This window comes from Rutilus rutilus (assembly GCF_951802725.1).
Source record: "Rutilus rutilus genome assembly, chromosome: 13".
Lineage (NCBI taxonomy): Eukaryota > Metazoa > Chordata > Actinopteri > Cypriniformes > Leuciscidae > Rutilus > Rutilus rutilus.
The window spans coordinates 37,951,999-37,977,598 of record NC_140218.1 but is presented as its reverse complement, the minus strand read 5'-3'; the positions used below and the strand labels follow the sequence as shown (position 1 = coordinate 37,977,598).

General features: G+C 44.6%; 1 protein-coding gene across 3 annotated transcripts in view; it reads right to left on the bottom strand.

Annotated features, from left to right (window-relative positions):
* Nucleotides 1-801: 801 nt before the first annotated feature.
* LOC311302966 (uncharacterized protein) overlaps nucleotides 802-25,600 on the bottom strand; it is a 40,543-nt gene continuing 15,744 nt past the window's right edge. For all 3 annotated transcript variants that reach the window (XM_084429142.1, XM_084429141.1, XM_084429143.1), the window contains 11 exons: nucleotides 22,197-22,362; nucleotides 15,822-16,161; nucleotides 12,519-12,678; nucleotides 12,338-12,421; nucleotides 12,133-12,261; nucleotides 11,795-11,942; nucleotides 6,438-7,038; nucleotides 6,197-6,338; nucleotides 5,512-5,601; nucleotides 5,202-5,397; nucleotides 802-5,116 (listed from right to left, as the gene is read on the bottom strand). In XM_084429142.1, coding sequence (XP_084285268.1) covers nucleotides 1,413-5,116; nucleotides 5,202-5,397; nucleotides 5,512-5,601; nucleotides 6,197-6,338; nucleotides 6,438-7,038; nucleotides 11,795-11,942; nucleotides 12,133-12,261; nucleotides 12,338-12,421; nucleotides 12,519-12,678; nucleotides 15,822-16,161; nucleotides 22,197-22,362 — 5,760 coding nt within the window. In that variant the 3' untranslated portion in view covers nucleotides 802-1,412. The remainder of the gene's footprint in view (nucleotides 5,117-5,201; nucleotides 5,398-5,511; nucleotides 5,602-6,196; nucleotides 6,339-6,437; nucleotides 7,039-11,794; nucleotides 11,943-12,132; nucleotides 12,262-12,337; nucleotides 12,422-12,518; nucleotides 12,679-15,821; nucleotides 16,162-22,196; nucleotides 22,363-25,600) is intronic.

Below are 25,600 nucleotides of genomic sequence, written 5' to 3'. Positions count from 1 at the left end.
TTAAACTACAAAATATAATGTTGACTATAATGTATAATAATGCAATGGGGGAATACCTGTGGGTCCTGATAAAGCCAGATGTCTGATATTACCAGTAAAAAGTGGCCTGCATTATTATAAATATATCTAGTCAGTGACAGAGATCAAGCATATTCATCTACAATAATCCTGTATTTTCAGCTGCAGAATCATTAATATTGTTATTCTGGCATCTCTATTGTCCTGTGCTTTGGGTTTCAGCACCAAGTCCAAGACTATTCATTTACATGTACATTTTAATCAACAGTAAAAAAATAAAATAAATTATAACGTCTTGGAGCGTCACAGTGAGTTTAGTATCGTGATAAGTATCAAATCAGGACATGAGGGTCTCGTTACACCCCTAGTCCTTATTGTGATCAGAATCCATCAATGATTGTCAAAAACTGTCCAAACAAAAACAACTTGTTCAATAAAAGATATACTATCCATGCATTACAAAACTGAGATGGCATTTTAATATGAATATAGTAATATTTAAAGAGGCACTCCAAACAAAAATGTAAACTCTGTCATCATTTATTAATCTATGATCGTTCTTTTATCTGTGGAACAAAAAGATATTTTGAGAAATGTCTCCGGGTTTTTATTTTTGTCCATACAGTGGAAGTTAATTGGCTCACAATGTTCTTCAACATATCTTCTGTGGTGTTCTGCAGAACGGGGGTGAGTAAATGATGACAGAGTTTGTATCTTTGGGTGGCGTATCCCTTAGAAAAAACACACACACAATTACAGATCATTAAGTGCACTGGCCAGACGTTGTGGTTCAGTTCTTTACTAAATGAAATCAGTGGAAATAGACAAGGTTCCATTTTTTTGAAATACGGAATTACTTACAAATGTACATTTAGAAAAGTACTTAAAAATCTATGAACATAAATGTACAGTGCTGTTTATAGCTCATGAGAACATCTTTATAATGGCAAAGAGATAAAAAAAATAAAAATAAAACGTTCACAGACTTTTGTCAGTAGTTTACATGAACATGTCCTGCTTCCACAAAACAAAAAGTTTATTTTTCAGCAATCAACTTAAAGTTAGTTGATATGGCAGGATGAACAAACCTTCAATCTTTCAAGAAACACCAAACAGACGTATCAAAAAACTGCTGCACTTTCCAGAACAATGTTTTCTGATTGAGATCTATCAATGTACAGGCTTATAACAAGATCACCTATGCTTGTTCCTCTGGTTTTGTTCCTTTATTGCCCAAACATCTGCACCTTGAAGTCCACCTATAGCACGTGCAGTTTACACCTCGCCTGCTCAGCACCGCCATCACTGGAGCACAGTCTGCACCCGTGAGCTCTTCCCTTCCCTCTAAGATAATCTGAATCAATGTCTCCACTATTTTCCTCCTTTTGTGTCGACTATCTCCACATATTTGCCCTTTTTTCCCCTCTAAACCTGCCGCTCCGTCCTCGTGACCTCCGGCATGCTTGTCCATAACTTCTGTCCCGAACACTCGGGTCCGCCGGCCTACTCTCATACCCTTCCTCCGGAAGTAAACCTTCGGAGTTATCACGCTGCGGATGTGTAAAACTGTTGCCCATGCTTGGCTTCTCTTCACGAATGCTGTCCTGAGCAGCGTGGCCTTGTCTCGTGTCAGGCGGTCCCTGTGCCCGGTCACACTCGCTGTGGGAGTTGTGTCTGTGCACCTGGGAAGCGCTCGGATTAATCGGACCTCCAGGAGGAGTGGGGAGTAGAGGACCGGGTCGTCTTAAAGGGCGTATGTTTGTCTGTCTCGGTTGGCGCTCAAACGGTGCAGATGGTTGCCCTAAGTTTTGAATCTCGCATGGATTTTGATGTAGTGTTTTTTTAAATTGAGTGGTAGTGGAATGGTTGGGAAAACCAGATGAATGGGCTTCATTATGCTCATCGAAACGCTCACAATTCTGAGGTGAAGGTCTTCTCGGTCCATGTAAGTCAGGAGATGGTTCTCTTTGGCCCAGAAACTGCTGTGGAGAATCAAAGCGAGGTCCCCTCATCTGTTCATTCATTTGATGACCCCTTGCAAAAAACGTCCCACGGACGCCCCTTCTGTGTCCTCTAAACCCTCTTGGTGGACCTTTGATTTCAGGGTATCGCTGTCCTTCAAACGGGATGTGCGGGTCTTGAGCGTGTGCCGGAGCCCGTCTTGGAAAACAAGTCTGAGTTCTTGGACCTTCTGCCTCCTCTGCAAACGTCTGAGGACAGTCAGGGCTTTGTGATTCACACATATCTTGGGGAGAAGCATGTCCACTTGCTTCAAAGCCCGAGGACTGGCCCAAGCGAGGCCGTCTCCTCATGGACGCAGGCGGGTGCTCTCCTGATGGCTCCCACTCATCAAACGGTGCTGGGTGGAAACGCTCTCTGGGATCGGGAGGCCTGAAATCGCCCTTGTGCACAGGGACAGGCCCTAATATTGACTCTCTTGGCTGAAACTGGACAGATTCATCCTTATGAAAGTTTTGCCCCTGCATGTAAGATCTAAACCTTTTGTGAGATAATCTCCCAGTTTCAGGTTCTTCAGGAAAATTGCCTTCATGTGACTGGGCAGGCCTGGGTTTCTGAGTTTGATGGACCTGGTCGGTCTCTTCGTGTGGAAATCTCCTGAGCATGTGTGGTGGATGTTTCTGGTGCTCAAACTTCTCATGCTCCCATGAGGAGAACTCCTCCTCTTTTTGAGATGCACAAGGTTGACTGTCGTGCACAGAAAAGCCGCCTCTTTTATTTCGAGGCAGTTCTCCGCAGTTGAACTGATCAGAGTCGGGTTGAGAGAAACGTCTGTGTTGCGAATGGAAAGCCCTTTGAGTGTAATCTCCTGAATGTAATTTGTCTGTCTCATTCTGTAAATAATTCGACCTTTGAACTGACGGCATGCCTCTCTTTTGCTCAATCTGGCCAGGCTCAGGAAAGTGAGCCGTTCGGCTGTGTGGCGGCGGGTTAGACGGACCGATGGACTCATGGGGAAAAGCGTCAGCCTGGAATGTGTGTGTCTGTGATGCTGGTGTAACTCTGTGTAAAGGCAGGTCAGGCTCGGGCAGTAGTGGTCCTCCTTTAGAAGACGAGTCAATTCTGCTTGGGGGCAAACGATCTCTCACTTCAGATCGGCTCGAGAACGGCTGGTTTTTGTCAAAGGACTTTTTTAATAGCAGCGGAGAACAATCTGGATTCTGGAATGTCTGAAGTCTCTGATCAGCCTCATGCTTTCTATTTAAAGAACCAGCTTGCTGAACCCCTGCCAAATGTTTGTCTTTACCAGTACTCTCACTGTGTCCTGATGTGTGCTGCATGCCTGGCACCGGGTCAGATTCCTGTATTGAGGACTGAGCGCTGCGCTCTGAGGACGGACCGGGCTCTTGCTGCTCGGTCTTTCGGGACGGGCCACTGTCGTCCAGCGCAGACCGGTCCCTCCGGCTGGAGCGCGAGGGCGTGGAGTGACGACTCCTCCTCCGGTACCGCGAGGGTGAAGACGAGTCCCTGTGGTGGTGCCGATGACGTGTCCTTGAAGACGCCTCTCTCCTTCGGTCGCTGTAACTCCCCCGAGAGGAGCGCTCTGCAGACGGCCTGCTTCTGTGGGGTTTCTCCGGGACGTCCTTCGAGACTCTAGCTGTGTGCGATGCTCTTGAAGACGCTCGGTCTTTGTGGTCTGGCTTGTGTTCGGCCCACGACCTCCTTCTTGACGAACCACATGTGCTCGATGTGGACCTTCTCCTGCCTCCTTTTCTGTCTGTATTATCTGAGCGTGAGCATTTTGTGTCCTGTAGCTGTGCAGTTTCTGGTGTCCCTTCTTTTGGCTTTGCCGTATCAGAAGCTACTTTCTCTTTATCTGTGATTAATGATTTGTTTACCACTAGATTCTTGCTCTCTTCCAGGTTTAATAATTTTTGTGCACTCTCTTTTGCTATAGCTTCGCATTCAGCAATATCAAATTGCACATCCTGGCTTGCTTTTCGACACATACGTGGATCCCTATTCTGATTAATCATTGGACAATAGGGTGTTTTTTCTTCTTCTTCCTCTTCCTCCCTACCAAACGCTGTTGGTGGCGACATCAGAGCATCAGAGACTGAGAAATGGGCCATGGAAACACCAATGGCCTCCTTCTGAAGGCGAAGACTTTCCGTCTGTTCTTCTAACTGTCTTTTCTGTTCCTCTATCTGCCTATTCAACTCTTCAAGAATTCTTTGCTGCTCAGATAATGTTGTACTTGAGATTTTATCATTGTAATGGGGAACTTTATGTTCAGAGATGGTGGGTTTGTGAGGTAAAGAGTTATTTGTGAGGTAATTTTGCATCTCCTCAAACACAGTCTCATCCTCTGGATCATAGGCTACATCACTGGAAACCATAGAGGATTCTTCCGTATTTTTAGCCTCTGACGCTTTGGGTATATTATTTCTGACAGTATGAACATTAGCAACTGCACTGTACTCTTCCTCTGGGTCATACGGTCTATCATCATCATCATCATCCTCACCAAGGGCTGCGGATGAAACTTTAGGCTCCACAACTTGGGTGGGACTAAAAGTAACCAGAGCTCCATTAGACATAGCCGGATCATACTCCTCGGGATCGTAAGGCCTATCATCACCCAACTCCATTGGATCCTCCTCATGTTTGCACATCGGTTGACAAGGCTGAACCATATCTGTTGACGAGCTTATATTACACTCTGTGGCATCAGAGGGTTGTTTCTTTTGACCAAATAACGTGTTAAGGATGGTCTGAAGTGGGGTGGTATTGGTGGAGTCTTTGGATGGGCCCGCATTGACAGAAGGGGTGGGTTTCGACACAGAAAACACACTCGGGAGAGAAGATAGGGCACCCAGAGAGCATGATGAGTCTGGTAACCCAACTAAAGGTAAAGATCCACAAGAATTTGAGTTGAGGAAGATATCAGCATCACAACCCTTAATGTTATGTGGTGCAAGATCATTTAGTGGGGTGGGTTTGCTGGTTTCCTTTTTATCCACACAAATCAAGGGCCTAGACTTCTTTTCACCAACATCTTGTGGCAATCCCTCAAGACGCTTCATTTTCTGACAGACTGCTAACCCCATTAGGATATTAGGGTGATCCTGTTCAAGCCCTAAGAGAAGTCATAACATAAAACGGTCAAAATCATTATCATCTGATGTCGAAACAGATCAGTATGTGATATGTGCATGATATACCTGGTCCCTCTATTGGAAGAAGTGCCGCAGGGATGGACTGTTTTGTAGAGAGCGGAATGAGGTAAAGATCTTTAATGTGTTTACAAATATTAGAAACAACCCCAAATCTCCTACGACTATTGAAATATGAGAACAGGGACACATATGCAACCTCCTCTTCTTCAGAGGCTGGGTGAAACCGGATTAATGACAGCTCCTGCATTCAAAGAAATAGTGCAAATAGATTTGATCATGGGCATTTACCTACAGTAAATAGCATGCATTTAATATATCAATATTATTAATAATAAATTTGAGGTCATGGGCTTACCTTTGCCTCTGATGTCTTTATCAAATCAACATATTCCCAGACAGTTTGAGGTAATATCCTGCCTCCGACTTGTATAGTGTCTGGTAAGTCCTATACAGAGAAAATGCATACATGTAACACCCACTAGCCACATTTACACCACCTGTCATATACAGCATACTTTCAGAAAATAATCAGTACCAAGAAAAGATTGTTAATGTTTTTGAAATAAGTCTCTTATGCTCACCAAGGCTGCATTTTTTTTTAATTAAAAATACAATAAAACAGTAAAATTGTGAAATATTATGACAATGTAAATCAGCTGTTTTCTATATGAATATATAGTAAAGTGTAATTTATTCCTGTGATCAAAGCTGAATTTTCAGCATCATTACTCCAGTCTTCAGTGTCACATGATCCTTCAGAAATCATTCTAATATGATGATTTGATGCTCAACAAACATTTATGATTATTATCAATGTTGAAATCTGTTATTTACATTTTTATTTCATGATTATTTGATGAATAGAAAGCATTTATCTGAAATAGAAAGCTTTTGTGTATTTTTAATCAACTAAATGCAGCCTTGGTGAGCAGAAGAGACTTCTTTTAAAAACATTAAAAATCTTACAGATCAAAAACTTTTGAATGGCAGTATATTTAAATAATAACAATAATAATTCAGTTATGTTTAACAAGACCCACTTCTTTCAGAAAGTCAGGAGAGCCAGAAATTAAGTATCCCTTTGTGACGAATTTGGCCACAGTTGGCATGTTAAGAAAGCCTTTCCATAAAATGTTCTGTGTAGATAAAAACTGTCTTGTTCCTTTATCACAATCTCCCCGCCTTGAAAAAGAAAACCACATGATTAGAATGCATTTGTGCCATTTGTTTGATCAATTATTGTATTATTTATTGTTACGTCCAAGAGATGTGTGCGTGCACCTTGTGGTTGAGCCGTATGAAGCGCCCAGTGAAGCTGGCGAAGGCTTCGTGAGGATAGACTTGGGCATCGGAGCGGGCGGGTGTACGGACACATGTGGTGTGTGTGTCTCTTTAGCCGGATCAAGCACAGGCCTGGCTGGCTGCGGGTGCATGGACACATGTGGTGTGTGTGTCTCTTTAACCGGCTCAAGAACAGGCCTGGCTGGCTGCGGGTGCTGGTGTATGGACACATGTGGTGTGTGTGTCTCTTTAACCGGCTCCAGCACAGGCCTGGCTGGCTGCGGGTGCTGCTGTGGGGTGGACACACACTCTGGGCCCGCAGACGAGGGCAGGGTCTGCCGGTACTGTGCTGTACGAGGATCTCTCCGTGAGAGGGACACAGTGGGAACTGCAGGAATCAGGACAGGAGAGAAGTCTGAAGCTGGCACCTGGGAGTCGAGGTCCTCTGCACTGGGAGAAGCAGGAGACTCGATGACGGCAGACTCCAGCGCTTCAGCGTTCACGTCCACAACACATGAAGACTGATCCTTTTCTGTGTCATCCTTCATCGTCTTCATCTTGGGTTTTTTGGTTTCAGGATCATTATCAGATGATACTTGGCCTGCAGGTAAGACATCTTTAAAGGGTTAGTTCACCCAAAAATTAAAATTCTGTCAGTAATTACTCACCCTCATGTTGTTCCAACCCCGTAAGACCTTCGTTCATCTTCGGAACACAAATTAAGCTATTTTTGATGAAATCTGAGCCATGTTTCACTCCTCCATAGGCTTCTATGTGACCGAAACTTGCTGGCCCAGAAAAGTTATTAAAGAGATCGTTAATATAGTCCAAGTGACTCCAGTGGCTCAATCTTAAGTATATCAAGCGACGAGAATACTTTTTGTGCGCAAAAACAAACAAAAATAACGACTTTATTCCACTATTCATTTCCTTCTCTCTGGACCTCTAGTTGGTTCGCGTAGTGTTTTTGCGCAGCGCGTCTGTGTTACACGTCACCACGTAGGCTCACTATTGGCCGACGCCGGTCATGTGTGTGTTGCGTGATGACGTGCAACACAGACGCGCAGCGCAAAAACACTACGAGGCCCAGAGAGAAGGAAATGAAAAGTGGAATAAAGTCGTTATTTTTGTTTGTTTTTGCGCACAAAAAGTATTCTCGTCGCATGATAAACTTAATGTAGTGCCACTGTAGTTACTTGGACTATTTTAACGATGTTTTAATAACTATTCTGGGCCGGTGAGTTTCGGTCACACTGGAAGCCTATGGAGGAGTCAAAATTCTGTCAGATTTCATCAAAAATATCTTAATTTGTGTTCCGAAGATGAACGAAAGACTTACATGGTTGGAACAACATGAGGGTGAGTAATTACTGACAGAATTTTCATTTTTGGGTGAACTAACCCTTTAAGTAACAAATTATACTGTGGCAACTTTATAACTGTTTTGATTTTTGACTTTCTCTGGCCTTTTGCTAGACATGCAAGTTATGGAAGAAAGTTAAAGATATTATTTGTTGAGTCTGTGGTTTGCAATGCTACTTATACTTGCAAGAAACTTCTTAAAGGGGTCATTGGATGCAAAATCGTACTCGGTTACTTAGGTAACCTCGGTTCCCTGAGAGATAACGGAACGAGTATTGCGTTGCAAACGCTATGGGAAAACTCGTACTTTTCTCGAGAATATTGAAGCCTTTATTTTAAAATGCAGTGCAGCTGCACAGCGAGCACATCATAGCTGGCTGAAGCGTGCTGATTGGCTGTGCTGCGGCAACTGCACGAACCTATGGCGATCCAGCAAGGACGTGTGATCCAATCAGAGTGTTTGCCGCCTTGCTCGCCTTGAGCACGCCAATATGGGCATGGCTGAAAGGTATTAATTCGACAGAATTCACCATAGGGACAGGTTAAATCGACTGAAGCGAAGCACCTGACATGAGCAAAATAGCACGGCTGGCAATGCAATACTCGTTCCCTTATCTCTCAGGGAACCGAGGTTATGCAAGTAACCGAGTACGTTCCCTTTCGAGAACGGTTCACTCGTATTGCGTTGCAAATGCTATGGGAACCCATTTTAAAATGCCGTGCTATTAGCAGATGACTACTCTGAATGTTGTCCAGGGAGCCCGAGACTTATAACAGTAGTCTGAATCATCGGGGACCAGAAGTGTCGGATCCTAGGATGTTATATTCTGCATACAGTGATTAGAAGAGCTGATAGGGAGATAACCTGGGCTCTAAACAGGGTTGAGAGCACTTTAGGTTTATATCCATTCCTTGGTTTAAGGACGACTCTGAAGTCGTTAGGCCCGAACTCAAGACAGGAAGCACTCGTGGAGAGTGCTTGCAAGTCCCCAACTCTTTTAAATGACGCTAGTGCTAGCAGGAGAGCGGTTTTGAGAGAGAGGGGCTTCAGATCAGATGACTGGAGTGGCTCGAAGGGAGGTCCCTTGAGGCCCTGAAGGACCGTGGACAGGTCCCAAGCAGGCACCGAAGGTGGCCGAGGCGGGTCAAGCCTTCTGGCTCCTCTTTGGAAACGAACAATCAGGTCGCTTTTACCCAGGGAAGAACCAGCCACCGGGGACTGGAAAGCTGCTATAACTGCCACGTACACTGAGCGTGGAGGGGGAACGGCCCGCGTCCAGCAGCTCTTGAAGAAACGTGAGTACCCTCGGTACGTCACAGTCATGTGGGTCCAGGTTCCGAGCTGAGCACCAGCTGGTGAACACTGATGACCATTTGAGATAGTAGAGGCGTCTAGTAGATGGTGCTCTAGCCTCCATTATGGTGTTCAGGACTCCTTCTGGGAGGTCCTGGGGTACCCATTGAGGGGCCATGCATGGAGGGCCCACAGGTCGAGATGGGGGTGCCAGATTGTCCTGTTCGCCTGCGTGAGGAGATCCTTCCTCAGCGGGATAGGCCACGGAGCTGTCGCTGACAGCTGCATCAGCTCTGGGAACCAGACCTGGGTCCGGCAGAGGGGGGGCTACAAGAAGGACTGCACACTTGGTGTCCCTGATCCGTTTGATGATCTGAGGCAGCATTGAGACCGGAGGGAATGCATAAAGGGGGCAGCTGGGCCACTCGTGGGCCAGCGTGTCCTTGCTCTTCGAGAAGGAGATCGGGCAGTGAGAGTTGTCTTCTGAGGCGAAGAGGTCGACCTCTGCCTTGCCGAAGACTTCCCACAATAGAAGAACCGCCTGGGGGTGGAGAGACCATTCCTCTGGGGGAGCGTTGTCTCTGGATAACATATCTGCCCCTTGGTTCAGCGTGCCCTGCACATGATCCGCCCTGAGTGAGCGCAGGTTGGCGTGAGCCCATAACAGGAGCTGTTCAGCCATGGTGTACAGGTTGCAAGACCTGAGACCGCCCTGGCGATTTATGTAGGACACCATTGCAATGTTGTACGTTCGGACCAAGACGTGGTGTCTCGCCAGATGTGGAAGGAAGGTTTTTAGGGCTAGAAAAAACGCTCTCAATTCGAGACAGTTGATGTGTAGGCATCTCTCCAAGCTCGACCAGAGGCCGGAGGCAGGCTTGACCTCGTACAGAGCTCCCCAACCAAGGTTGGAAGCGTCTGTCGAAATAGCCTTCCTTTTCGAAACCAGACCCATGCTCACACCCAGCTGGTACCAGTTGGTGTCTTTCCAGGGGGCCAGGGCTTTGATACAGCGCTGGTTTACCCTGATGCGCAAGTGGCCCGCCACGCATGAGCTGGAACCTGTGGTTTTAGCCACAGCTGAAGGGGGCGCAGACGCAGTAGGCCTAGCTGGAGTACTGACGATGCAGAGGCCATGAGGCCCAGGGCCCTTTAAAACGTTCTGAGGGGTGTGAGAGAGCCCACTTTGAATGAAGCAGCTGGATAGAGAGCCCGGTCCGGTGTGGGCCATGCTGTCATATGAACGGAGTCGAGAACTGTCCCCAGGAACGTGATTCATTGGCTGGGGGACAGCATACTCTTGGAAAGGTTCACTCTGAGCCCAAGGCATTCCATATGGCCGAGGAGCCAGGCTTTTTGAGTAAGAGACTCTGCCTCCGACTGGGCCAGTATGAGCCAGTCGCCGAGGTAATTCAGAATGCGTATTCCCCGCTGTCTCAGGGGGGAGAGAGCAGCATCCATGCACTTCGTGAACGTATGAGGCGCTAGGGACAGTCTAAACGGTAGGACTGTGTACTGACATGTCTGCCCCTCGAAGACGAATCTCAAGAATGGCCTGTGACGGGGGTTTACTTGGATATGAAAGTAAGCATTTTTCAGATCTACTGAGAAGAACCAGTCTCCTGGGCGAATCTGCGCCAGAATGTGTCTGGTCGTGAGCATCGTGAGCATCCTGAATGGCCGTACCATGAGGGCCTTGTTCAGGTGTCTGAGATCTAAAATGGGTCTCAGGCCACCGTCTTTCTTCGGAACGAGAGAATTTTTTTTATCCTCAAAAAGCCTAAACACTCAATCTAATTTTAAGATAACCTCAAACTAATTTTTAAATAATCTCGTTTGGATTTTCTAAGCAATCTGATGTCATATTGCTCATGCTCCGCCCACGACCACAGACGGACTGTCCCGTATTAGCATATTCCCGCCCTCAGCCATTTGTTTACTGACCACCAAGACATCACTTTAGTGTCTTGTGTCGACACGGAAGGGGCGGGTGAGCAGTTGCTCATTATCATTTAAAGAGACAATCACCGAAACAGGTCGCTGTTAAGATCAAGATCAAGGTAAAGGCTGTTGTTTTACACAACCATTGAGAAATTTTAACCAAAGTATGTTACAAACTTTACATGAAGACCCTAAAGAATCATACCAACTTGTGGAAAATGAGCATCCGATGACCCCTTTAAGACATCTTATTCAAGCTTTTAATTTATAATTTATTATGGTGTATTTTTTTTCCACTTGTTTGATTTATTTTGTTCTGTACATGCTGTAGCGCTTTGAGTTAGAAAAACCTCTCTTTAATGATAAAGGCACATTCAAAATAAAATGTTTTATTATTATTATTATTATTACTATTATATTACAGATTGCTATTGTTCTGGATACTGATTGGTAAATACAGCTATCCAGTCATTTTAAAATATATGTCAAGCAAACATAACGAATCTTGTGTATATCAAGTCATTTTTAAATATAGTAACAGTTCTGACGTGCAACACCTGTACTGGGAATAACAGGCCAACACTGAACCAGATTTTATCAGATGGATGCTACTTCATGAATTTGCTTTTAAAAAATGCTGTTTAATTACACTGTGAAATCTACGCACAGCCTCCCATTCATTCCTGATTAAAGAAATAAATCTCCAGGAAAGCAGTGCATAAAGTTTTTCTTTCTCAATATGTGTTTGAGAAGGTCCTACCTGTACATATCCTGCAGTTCAGATCAAAGAGATGGTGTTTATGCTCTGTTGTGGAGTCTCTCAACATGCTGCCGATCACAGCTGGAGCGTCTGCACTCGTGTCCCTCGCAGGAGTCGGCTTCAGTCGAGACACACACGGCTTCTCTTCCTGAGGACATACGAATGCTTTAATGCTTGATCAGAGGAACAGAAATGGCACTGTGCTCTAGCAGTGAAGAAGAAAATCTCCAATATACTCTTGAGATTGTGTAACCAAACTGCAGTGGAGGATCTGCAATGTGTAAGTCTTTTGCAAACTTTGTCAAGAATGCATCTAGAAGTGGACACGATCGACTCACTGAGGTAGTGTTGGTGTTCTCTCCGATCATCTCTTCCTCATGAGGAGCAGCAGGAGGAGCTTTCTCCACATCCACAGAACAAACGGGTGAGGAGGATTCCTCCTCCACAGACGGGACAGCAGCGGATTCCTGTGGGAAAGAGTCAAAAACTGAAACACTCTACAACGACTTTACATGAACTCTTCTGTGACAAACAATTCTTTACCTCAGCACATGTCATATCCTGCTGACTCAAATTAATGAGCCTGACTGAAGGCATGTTTCCCTTCAAAACCTGATGACACAGTTCCTGAAAACATCAACAGAATAAATATACGACTTCACACGTTATGAAAACAACATTTAAACCAAGTAACTGTGTACAAAGAAAATGTACGAAAAATGACCTTGTTTTTGGGATCTTTCAAGCTGAGGACGAGGCACTGGTATCTATTCTTATACTCCTCATCTGTGGTGTAACACACATTGAACATCTCCTTCTCCATGTCCACAGCCAGCTTTTCAATTTCACTCTCAGAAATGTTCAGATCATCACTCTGATTAAACCTAAACAAAAAGATAAAAGATAAAAGATGATATGTTTTACATTTTTTAAAGTCCCCCTGCGGTGAAAATCCAACTTTTAATGTTGTTTATATATCTATGTGGTGTTTTTAATATGCTTTATTAAGACAAACCATGTGCAAATTCATAAGTCATAATATTAAGTGATATATTGTATATTTTCTACAGAAAATAAACATCAATGTTTTCTTGTCTTTGGCTTTCAGGTTTTACTAATTATCCTAAGACTTGAATGACTATGACTGCCATGCACTGTGATGTTCATATAATGCATTTTAATGAATACAAAATAAAAATAAAAGAATTATAAATATTGTTGTTTAATTAGAAAATAAATAAAATAGTGATGTGTTGTCTCTGCTATGTATGCCCTATAAAGCTGTTTTTAATGAACAGATTCAAATCTAATCTTAAATCTGGCTTTATGTGCACTGTAGTGACAGTGATCTGCAGAGTAGTCACACACACCACAGCCCTACTGTATCTTTACTAGCCATATAACAAATATAGAACATTATTCTGATCCACAAGAAACTGTGTGTAACGTAACTGTAACTGACTGTCATAAAACCCTGAACGCTGGCCACTGACGTCACTGCTATCGTATGATAGGCTGAGGTGCGTCATGTGATCCAAGTTACGCTTTCTCCAATGGTAAGAGATACAGACCCGCTCATCTCCCTATAATAAGACCAGGGCTGAATCCAAAATCGCCCCCTAAACCCTCATTCACTATTCCCGTTAGAACAGTTCACTTGGAGTAAATGCGTGAATTCGGACGGTCGTTGAGCGTACATCGTTTGTACACTCGTTATTACGGTGCATTGTGGGATAGAATGAGTGCACTCAATAACGTCCACTATGGTTTTGGACACCACTACAAATGAGTGTTCCCTCATATAGAGCCCTATATGAGTGTATAGGGGCGATGTCTCGGTTTCTGCTGCTCCTGAAGCCCTTGATCACCTGACTCAGGGGCTCATCTCTGCAGGACAGTGGGCCTTGATCACCTGACTCAGGGGCTCATCTCTGCAGGACAGTGGGCCTTGATCACCTGACTCAGGGGCTCATCTCTGCAGGACAGTGGGCCTTGATCACCTGACTCAGGGGCTCATCTCTGCAGGACAGTGGCCTTGATCACCTGACTCAGGGGCTCATCTCTGCAGGACAGTGGCCTTGATCACCTGACTCAGGGGCTCATCTCTGCAGGACAGTGGACCTTGATCACCTGACTCAGGGACTCATCTCTGCAGGACAGTGGGCCTTGATCACCTGACTCAGGGGCTCATCTCTGCAGGACAGTGGGCCTTGATCACCTGACTCAGGGGCTCATCTCTGCAGGACAGTGGGCCTTGATCACCTGACTCAGGGACTCATCTCTGCAGGACAGTGGGCCTTGATCACCTGACTCAGGGGCTCATCTCTGCAGGACAGTGGACCTTGATCACCTGACTCAGGGACTCATCTCTGCAGGACAGTGGCCTTGATCACCTGACTCAGGGGCTCATCTCTGCAGGACAGTGGGCCTTGATCACCTGACTCAGGGGCTCATCTCTGCAGGACAGTGGGCCTTGATCACCTGACTCAGGGACTCATCTCTGCAGGACAGTGGGCCTTGATCACCTGACTCAGGGGCTCATCTCTGCAGGACAGTGGGCCTTGATCACCTGACTCAGGGGCTCATCTCTGCAGGACAGTGGACCTTGATCACCTGACTCAGGGACTCATCTCTGCAGGACAGTGGCCTTGATCACCTGACTCAGGGGCTCATCTCTGCAGGACAGTGGGCCTTGATCACCTGACTCAGGGGCTCATCTCTGCAGGACAGTGGGCCTTGATCACCTGACTCAGGGGCTCATCTCTGCAGGACAGTGGGCCTTGATCACCTGACTCAGGGGCTCATCTCTGCAGGACAGTGGGCCTTGATCACCTGACTCAGGGGCTCATCTCTGCAGGACAGTGGACCTTGATCACCTGACTCAGGGACTCATCTCTGCAGGACAGTGGCCTTGATCACCTGACTCAGGGGCTCATCTCTGCAGGACAGTGGGCCTTGATCACCTGACTCAGGGGCTCATCTCTGCAGGACAGTGGGCCTTGATCACCTGACTCAGGGACTCATCTCTGCAGGACAGTGGGCCTTGATCACCTGACTCAGGGGCTCATCTCTGCAGGACAGTGGGCCTTGATCACCTGACTCAGGGGCTCATCTCTGCAGGACAGTGGGCCTTGATCACCTGACTCAGGGGCTCATCTCTGCAGGACAGTGGGCCTTGATCACCTGACTCAGGGGCTCATCTCTGCAGGACAGTGGGCCATGATCACCTGACTCAGGGGCTCATCTCTGCAGGACAGTGGCCTTGATCACCTGACTCAGGGGCTCATCTCTGCAGGACAGTGGGCCTTGATCACCTGACTCAGGGGCTCATCTCTGCAGGACAGTGGCCTTGATCACCTGACTCAGGGGCTCATCTCTGCAGGACAGTGGGCCTTGATCACCTGACTCAGGGGCTCATCTCTGCAGGACAGTGGCCTTGATCACCTGACTCAGGGGCTCATCTCTGCAGGACAGTGGGCCTTGATCACCTGACTCAGGGGCTCATCTCTGCAGGACAGTGGGCCTTGATCACCTGACTCAGGGGCTCATCTCTGCAGGACAGTGGCCTTGATCACCTGACTCAGGGGCTCATCTCTGCAGGACAGTGGCCTTGATCACCTGACTCAGGGGCTCATCTCTGCAGGACAGTGGCCTTGATCACCTGACTCAGGGGCTCATCTCTGCAGGACAGTGGCCCTCCAGGAGCACTTACGGCACACGCTAGGCTGCTTCCGAACACTGAACAGATGAGACCCCGTTTCCAAAGCGTGAATGCAGACTTGAATTTAGTTCATCACGCACTGAGCACGCAGGTGTGAGACACGTTAAGGGTTAGTATTCACAAGGAAATGTTGGTCGATGCGTTTCAGAAAGTGATCTTGCGGGCTACATGGCCTTGTGTTTGACATGCTCTAGGGTACAAGACAACTACTCTATGACTTCAAGAGCTGATGAAGGTGGTGCGGGGTCACTAATTAACATTTGTTACAGGATGTTTAGTTTAAATGAAGACATGTCTTTCTCTAACCTCTTGAGCAAGACTCTACTGAGCTCGCGGCGCATGTGTTGTCTGATCAGGAGAGGACTGTCCGGCGCCGGGTCGTCCGCCGAGGGTCTGCGGCTCGGAGACTCCGCAGGTTTGCTGCACTCAGAGGGCTTCTTGGAGGACACCACAGGGCTTTTACTGAGAGCCCCTTTGAGCAGCTCCAGGCGTGGAGAGCCTGGCATGGTTTTCTTGGCTCTCGCTGGAGTGGACCTCTTGATGAGCGGGGCTGTGGGAGTCTCCTCAGAGGAGGGCCGGTCCCGGGGCGGGTCTGAAGACTGGGCTGTGCTGGTACTGCACTCGACCTCAGCGGGGTCTTTAATGGCTGGAGAGACGAAAACATAAAGAGAAGGATTTAAAGATTTAAAACACAAGCAGCATACTGGACACACACACAATTGATGTATTTTTAAAAGTCTGGGTAAGGATGCTTTTAAGAAGCAAGCCCATTGTGGGACTAATTATGAAATCTTTTTATAAAAATATTGTTGCTTTAAAAACTTAACTTTTTGCTGGAAAACTGGGCTCACCAATCAGTAGGTGCACGTTTTTGCTTCAGCGCATTCATTGCTCCTGCATGTTCAGACATTTAGGGCACTTTCACACTCAGCCACACAACTTGACCAAATCCTACACCGCCATTAATGATTCGTTGATGTGATTTAGGACTTTGGCTTGATCTCTAAGGTCTGCTCAACACCGTCTCCCATGTCTCCAAAACAAGACAACAGATGTGTGTATCCTTCGCCAATCAAAGCAGAGTCTATGCAGTCAGCATTCAGCTTTTAGGTGTTCAAAACCCAACACTGCAAAACCCAACTGTACATAATGACCATGTAATGAACTTGACCCCAATTCAATGTGTACTGTCGCACAAATAACTATTGTAGTATAAGTAAACTTCTGCTTTTAACAAAATCTTTTCAGTAAAATAAGACACTTTAAATCAGCTAAACTGACTTCCACGGAATGTTTCAAGCTCAACAGACATTGGCAAAATCCACTGGTGAAGCTTCGTCAACGCAACGAGAACACGACAAAAGCATACGGCATCTTCTACAACACAACTGTTTTCATTACAACGCAAACACCTGCTCTTCTGCGCTTCTCATGTGTGTGTGGAAAAGGGCCGGTTTATGAGAGCTGCATGTTTTCTAACATAAGGCTTTTCTACAAATCAAAACTCTTGTACCTGAATACATGAGAAAGCTACACAACACAGAAACAAAGAATCGGCAGACCACCCTGTTTAAACGGCACTGACGCTGGGTGTTTTGTAGTGTGTGCAAATATCCTTGTTTGTGCTTCATGTGAAGTGGAACAAAACAGGATCCAAATTCATGCATTACTGCTGGTGCTTTAAAGAGATGACATGCTGTAGAAGTGCATACAGAGGAGGGATTTTGTTGTTATATTAAAACACTAAAATATAAATAAATGCATGATCAATTTTGGGATTTTTGACAAATTATTGGTGAAGAAACTAATCTTTTAAAAGCATGAAATATAACACACTGTGTCAGCACTTGATCTTAGCTGTGGATTCTAGCATTTGGCCAGTTAGTCCATTTAACAGTGCTTTGACAATGACTTAATGTCCCTGTTTCATAAGCGGCTGTGTAAGATTTCTCCAAATAAAAGAGTCTGTAATGTGGCCACACTGTGCAGCGTTGCTCAAGTTCAAGCCCACCTTGGAAACTGCAAACCGGAAATTCTTCCAAATCTTTTAAAGCTTTATTTCTATAGCGCATTATACAATTCAGACTATATCAAAGCAGCTTTACAGAGATGACAGGAAAATAATGATCCAATGAAGAAATGCACACAGAATTCATTTCTGCTGTAAAGCAGCTCTAAAAAAAACAATGTCATTGATCAGCTGAAGTCCCTTCAGTGTTAATTTAGTTCTGTTGATTAACTGTGTAAAGTTCATCAATTCTTAAATGAGTTCATTTAATCTATAAAGCAGTTCTGTAGAAAACAGTGATGTCATCATCAGTTCAGTTGTCATCCAATAGTGTCAGTGCAGTCAGATCAATAATATTGATGAATATTAAATTACTTTTAAATGGAGGAATCTGTGTAAATACTGACCTTGAAATATGATCACCCAACAATTATGTCTCTCCAATGAAAAAAAAAGAGACGAGTAGCGATGTGTGTGTGTGTGTGTGTGTGTGTGTGTGTGTGTGTGTGTGTGTGTGTGTGTGAGTGAGAGAGACAGAGCATGTTTACATACACCATCACGCTGATAACTACAAAAAAACATTTTAATAAAAAAAAAAAAAAAGCGTATTATCGATTTATATGCAAAACCAATAACACAGCAACAAGAAAAGAGTTTATAATGCTTTAAAAAATATCAGTATTGACGAGACAAGCTACGTGACAAGGTAAGAGTTTTCCAATGGTGATAAATATGCGAGTGATGTTAAAGAATGCATTAAAACCCACATAGTACTGCAAAATGTCCCGAGATGAGAAAACATTTTTATAATCTATTGGGTGAAGAAATAGTAAAGGAATAGTAATATATTTCCTCCTCCCCAACTGAAACATGGCTGGAGGCGCTTAAATCTGCAGTATAGATGATTTCCACACTTTTAACCCTCTGGGGTCTGAGGTGTTTTTGGGGTCCTTGAGATGTTCTGACATGCCCTGACATTTGTGCTTTTTTCAGTTGCTTATAAACATAGTAATGGCAAAAAAAAATTACACACTATTTAGCACAAACAGGGCTACCATAATATGTGAGCAACAAGAATGTACATGTCTGCATTTTTGAGAGAATAATGTTTATGCGTGGTTATTGAAAAAACTAAAAACTAAAGTTTCTGAAATAAGACCACAAAACACACACTAAATATGTGCCAATAAGACTTTTGTCTAATGGATGTCATCGCCTAGTGTTTTTTCTTCAAAATTATGTGAAAATCACCCTGCCTAATCCTTCACATAACACAATACATTGATTTGAATTTTGCAAAGCACTTTCTGTTTGGAAAGGCAATATTCGAGTGGGCGTCGATGATCATGCATATTTAGTGGTTCACACCTGAGGACCGCATACTTAATGAGCCATTCATTCAGGTGAGTCACTGAGCCACAAGAATGCAATCGCAACAGTTGGAAGCATCTCAATTCTTTTTTATTTTTCCACATATTGGCCCTCATTTATCATTCTTGCGTAGAAACGGGCGTATATATTGGCGTAAGATTATGCTTACACTCCTCTCATCGCCTGATTTATGAAGCTGTGCGTACCTTTGAAATCCAGGTGTACGCAATACCTGCCCTTGATAAATGCCGCGGCTGAAAACGAGCGTCATTAGAATAACACGCCCCTATATATTCAAGTCTCCGCTCCCCCCACGCCCTCATGTTACGCCATGGACACACGGAAGACGGCAAAGAAGAGAAACTTCTTTGAGAAAGAGAAAGCGAAACCAGGGAAGTGGAAAGAAACAAAATTGATTTCTAGATTTTTATTATTAATGACGCTTATTGTTATTTAGAAGAAGAATGTCGTTATTATTATTATTATTATTATTATTATTATTATTTAAAAGAAGAAGAATGTCATTTTTATTATTTTGTCAGTCTGAATTATTTTTTTTTTGGTCATTGAAAGCCTTTCATTACTAAACCCCGTGCACACCTGCCGGGCCTAACCCTGGCCTAACCATCGTTTCAAAGAATAGTACAACGGCGAGCGCGTCGAATATAAACGCCTCGTCCGTTTGGGGAGGTGCGCTCGCAGTCTGCGGAGACTAGCGCTGTGGAGCCAGGCGAAAGTATAAACAAGGCTTGAAACGTCAGGTAAAGCGCACAGGCTCGCAACTTAAGGAATACATATGCCTACAATTCAAATGCTTTGGTAAAGTCACACAAATTAAACATTGAAGTCCATGTTGCACAAAAATAAATACTTAAGTTTATAATTACTATGTTGTTGTTGTTTTTTTACAGTGGGTCATAATATATCATATCTTTTAGTTTGTCAGTGCGTTGTGTGGTTTTAGAAATAGTTTTTCTGCGCATTCCCGCACTCGAAACGTGCGTACACCACCTCCTGAGCTGGCGTAGGATTTGAGCGTGCCGTACGCCAACGTCCATATTGATAAATCTCAAAGTCACCGTGGTTTTGGGTGTACGCCAGGTGTACGCTGGAAATTTGGGGTACGCACTTTTGATAAATGAGGGCCATTGTGCTTGCAATTTGGCCTATAATAGCCAAGGAAAACATGTCTAGTAATTGTGCAGTTAATTCTCATACTGTATTTTCAGTTGTGGAATATTTATCCTCTCCCCAAATTTGTCACTAATAAAACACAATAAAAATTATTTAAAGAAAAGGCTTATATTTACCTTTTAATAGTTTGTTTACATCTACCTTGTAAATATTTAAATAAACAACAATTCAAGTGTAATCTTTCTTTGTACAAACTAAAGTATACATTTTATCATACATATTTCAAAGTTAAGGATTTGATTGATTATTTGATTATTTTTGACAAAAAAATTGGCAAATAAAAGCTTATTTGAGGTGGCAGATATTTTACAGTAAAAATGTATAATCTATCCAAAACTAATCAACGAAATGTTGTCTTTCATATGTCTGTAACATAGGTCTTTCATTTTTATTATAAGGAATATAAATGCTAATTTGCAGTTTAATACGTTGCTTATACAAATATATATATATATATGTGCATACACACACACATATATATGTGTATATATTTATACACAAAAATAAATTTTATTTATATTTTTTATATACATTTTTTTTTCCACAAATTGTGCTTGTAAATTGTATAATATCCAAGGTAAACATGTCTAGTAATTGTGCAGTAAATTCTCATACTGTATTTTCAGTTTTGGAATATTTATCCTCTCCCCAAATTTGTTACTAATAAAACACAATAAAAATTATTTAAAGAAAAAAAATTTATATTTACCTTTTAATAGTTTGTTTACATCTACCTTTTGAGGGACATTTTCCATTATTATTATTATTCCTCACAGCGCTGCGAGACGGTGTAAACAAGTAATGATCTGAATAAACTTGTGTTTTCTCGAGCTGATATGGGGCTCGAGAAAACACAGCCCCTCACAGGTTTGCGCCGTGGATTCCCGCGAGTCAGACGCGGATACTGTGTTTGTTTTAGGCTCGCGCAGTCTTCACTCGGACGCGCGCTTCAATCCGTTGTTGAGACACACAAACATGTCTCTGCCTGATATACAACCACTGATAAACATAATCTGATTTGACAAAAAAAAAAAAAAACTATATGAGTGCGGATTCGAACTCAGAACCTCTGACACGCTAGGCAAATGTTCTACCACTAGACCACTTGAGTTCACGTATTTACTCACGTGAAAACTCGGTGTTTACTCACGTGAAAACTCGGTGTTTACTCGGCGTGATCAATTCGCTCTTGAACATGCTGCCGTTCGTCTGAGTTACAATCTTCCTCTGAGGAAAAGCCAAGGTGAGTTATTCCTCGCTGTCCAGAATCATCTGAAGGGCGTCTTTACCGGAGAAACGCGCCATCCTCTCTAAACGCGATGAACTATCAGTGAATCTGATCTGATGAAACTTCGTGTTTTCAAGGCATTGATCGGGGGGCGGGTGCATAGATCACCTAAACTATTTACCATGTCAATAGCGCCGGGGGCGGGGCGGCCTCAGTTCATTATAGAGATAATTAGGCAGAAGGAAAAAACGGTACCTCTCCTTGCTTTCAAACGGATTACATGAGTTGAAAACATTTGTTTTTTTTATTAATTACTTCATTTAAAAGAAGAGATTTCAAGCTTCATAAAGACATATATCACGTGCCTGTGTGAGAAGTATTCGCTGAGTTATGATTCATTTTCGGACGCGTTTCAGAATGGACTACACGGACAGAGAGAGAGAAGGCAGAACTCGCTCCGTGATTATTTTTCTTAATTTGGCGAAAAGCACAACACTTTGTTTTTATTGTGAGTATACAGAAAAATAATACACATTTAACAGAATCGATTGATGTATGAAACTCCTATGGAAAATCAAAGTTTCTTTTACACTGATAAAAAAAAAGCAAGCTGGTATCGCCGGCGATACCGCCGACCTCAGGGGGTTAAGAAGACTTAAAAACACAGGTTAAGGTGTTTAAAGCTGGGCGAAATCAGGGTAAATGGCAAAACCCTGGCTGTGGTTTATGCTAAAGCCATGTATGACTGTACACAGAGAAAGGAAGAGAGTTGCCATGTTTACATGAGCATGTGCACTGGCGGTGCACATGAATGTGTGTGTAAACACGCTCAGAGAGAGAGCATCTGCTTGTGTCTGTGAAGAGAGCACATGATACGTACTGGGTTTGTAATCGAGAGCAGGGGTTGATGATGTGGTTGGCAGCTCAGGGTCTGAACACAGTGACTCTTCATTCACTTCTTCTGGCTTGCTCACGTGCTCTTCCTGCGCAGGCGTCTTGCTGATCTTCACCTTGAAAAGCTTTGCAAGAAATGACCGTTTCTCGCTCTGAAATGTGAAAGCATAGTTTACATAGTTAACACTGGTTACAGAGAGAAACAAACACTCAATTCAAAAAGTGATTCCACAACATAAGTGTATTTTTCTTTTCTTTTTAATAATCATTTAAACGTATTACATTCTTTTAAAGTGACACTCAATAGTTTACTTACACATACATACGTATTTGTGTTATATATACACTGTATGTATTTTATATATATATATATAAATAACTAACACAAAACGCACACATACAGTATATACACAAACAACACATTTATTTTATATATTTATTTGTGTGTGTGTGTGTGTGTGTGTGTGTTATACATATATAAACTCGTCCTCTCACCATTAACTGTTTTCATTTCCAGCAAATGTTTTAACATGTAAATATTTGTATGAACATAAAAAGATTTAACAAATGAGACAAACTGAGCGAGTTTCTTTCACAGGCAGCCAGAACTGGAATAACGAGTCCCTGAACAGAGGATCCATATGAAAAGTAGTGGTCAGTCTCTGCTTTAACTCCTCGTGGACCGAGCCGGATCTGCCAGACGTTCCTCCACAGTTCATCTCGTCCTCGTGGACTGAGCCGGATCTGCCAGACGTTCCTCCCCCGTTCATCTCGTCCTCGTGGACTGAGCCGTATCTGCCAGGCGTTCCTCCACAGTTCATCTCGTCCTCGTGGACTGAGCCGTATCTGCCAGACGTTCCTCCCCAGTTCATCTCGTCCTCGTGGACTGAGCCGTATCTGCCAGACGTTCCTCCCCAGTTCATCTCAGCCTCGTGGACCGAGCCGGATCTGCCAGACGTTCCTCCACAGTTCATCTCGTCCTCGTGGACTGAGCCGGATCTGCCAGACGTTCCTCCCCCGTTCATCTCGTCCTCGTGGACTGAGCCGGATCTGCCAGACGTTCCTCCCCCGTTCATCTCGTCCTCGTGGACCGAGCCGGATCTGCCAGACGTTCCTCCCCAGTTCATCTCGTCCTCGTGGACCGAGCCGGATCTGCCAGACGTTCCTCCCCAGTTCATCTCGTCCTCGTGGACTGAGCCGGATCTGCCAGACGTTCCTCCACAGTTCATCTCGTCCTCGTGGACTGAGCCGGATCTGCCAGACGTTCCTCCCCAGTTCATCTCCTCCTCGTGGACTGAGCCGGATCTGCCAGACGTTCCTCCACAGTTCATCTCCTCCTCGTGGACTGAGCCGGATCTGCCAGACGTTCCTCCCCAGTTCATCTCCTCCTCGTGGACCGAGCCGGATCTGCCAGACGTTCCTCCCCAGTTCATCTCGTCCTCGTGGACCGTGCCGGATCTGCCAGACGTTCCTCCACAGTTCATCTCGTCCTCGTGGACTGTGCCGGATCTGCCAGACGTTCCTCCCCAGTTCATCTCGTCCTCGTGGACCGAGCCGGATCTGCCAGACGTTCCTCCCCAGTTCATCTCGTCCTCGTGGACCGAGCCGGATCTGCCAGACGTTCCTCCACAGTTCATCTCGTCCTCGTGGATCGAGCCGGATCTGCCAGACGTTCCTCCCCAGTTCATCTCGTCCTCGTGGACCGAGCCGGATCTGCCAGACGTTCCTCCACAGTTCATCTCGTCCTCGTGGACCGAGCCGGATCTGCCAGACGTTCCTCCACAGTTCATTTCGTCCTCGTGGACTGAGCCGGATCTGCCAGACGTTCCTCCCCAGTTCATCTCGTCCTCGTGGACTCAGCCGGATCTGCCAGATGTTCCTCCCCAGTTCATCTCGTCCTCGTGGACTGAGCCGGATCTGCCAGACGTTCCTCCACAGTTCATCTCGTCCTCGTGGACTGAGCCGGATCTGCCAGACGTTCCTCCCCAGTTCATCTCGTCCTCGTGGACTCAGCCGGATCTGCCAGACGTTCCTCCCCAGTTCATCTCGTCCTCGTGGACTGAGCCGGATCTGCCAGACGTTCCTCCCCAGTTCATCTCGTCCTCGTGGACTGAGCCGGATCTGCCAGACGTTCCTCCCCAGTTCATCTCGTCCTCATGGACCGAGCCGGATCTGCCAGACGTTCCTCTATTCTTACACCAAGGCACTCGCAGGTTCTCAGACACGTCTGGAGGGACACATGCTGGCCTACAGCTGTTCTTCTGTCTCCCTGTAACACTGCCTCAGACTGTCTCAGACATTATAGACACTGCAGTTCATTGCTCTATTCACGTCTGCAGTCCTCAGTCCTCCTGCGGCGGGTCTATGGCAGGTTTACCCAGGTCATCAGGAACTCTGGGCATCTTTCTCCTGATGTTTTTCAGAGTCAGTAGAAAGGTCTCTTTACTGCCCTAAGTTACTGTAACTGTGACTTTATCTACCACCTGTAAAATGTTAGTGTCTTAAAGTCCCCCTGTGGTGAAATATAAGCTTTTAATGTTGTTTAAATGTCTGTGGTGTTTTTAATATGCTTTAAGACAAAGCATGTGTAAGTTCATAAGTCGACACCATTGCTGAGTATTGTCTCCTTAAAACTGCAGTGAACCAAAGACAGTCTCAAAAACACGGTTTGAAATCGTTGGTGTTTCTGACGTCACAAACTACCTTGTAACCAATCAGATCAACGTGTGATCGTCAATGAGTGGATCCCTGAGCTGAGTGAGTGAGTGGAGGCGGGGCTCATTTGCATATTCATAGAATCACGAATACTAAATGAGGCAAGGGTGTCGAGTTACATTCAAGATATTTTAAGCCATAAAGAAATTTTTTTCCAAGGAAAAAACATTTAAGTAATTTTGGTGATCAAAGGTGAGTTTTAAGGAATAAAATTATTGACTACAGGGAGACTTTAAGGACTGTTCCTCCGGTGCATGCGTGAATGTAGCAACAATGACAAGAAAGCACCACCAATACTGTGTCTGGAATTGCCCCATATAGTGCACCATTTGTAGTGGTGGTGTCCGAAACTACAGTGGACATTATCTAGTGTCTTTTAGCCCAGGTCAATAATGACAAAACCTTTTTTCTATACAGACAATTTTCCTAAGGAATATTCTGTGTAAGAAGCCACATCATCTCACAGAAGGATGAGCTCAACTATTGTTATGAAGTGAGTTTGGAGTAAAAGCATGTTATTAAATGTTGTCTTTTGTTGGACAAGAGGTTATTAAATGCTTCTCATGTTTGGAAAGCTGTTTGACGCATGTTGCTTTTTCAAATGCAAGTTTATAAGTGACTCAAACTAGCAGTGCTTTCAGATGGAGCAGTGTTTACCGAGCTGTACATCAATGA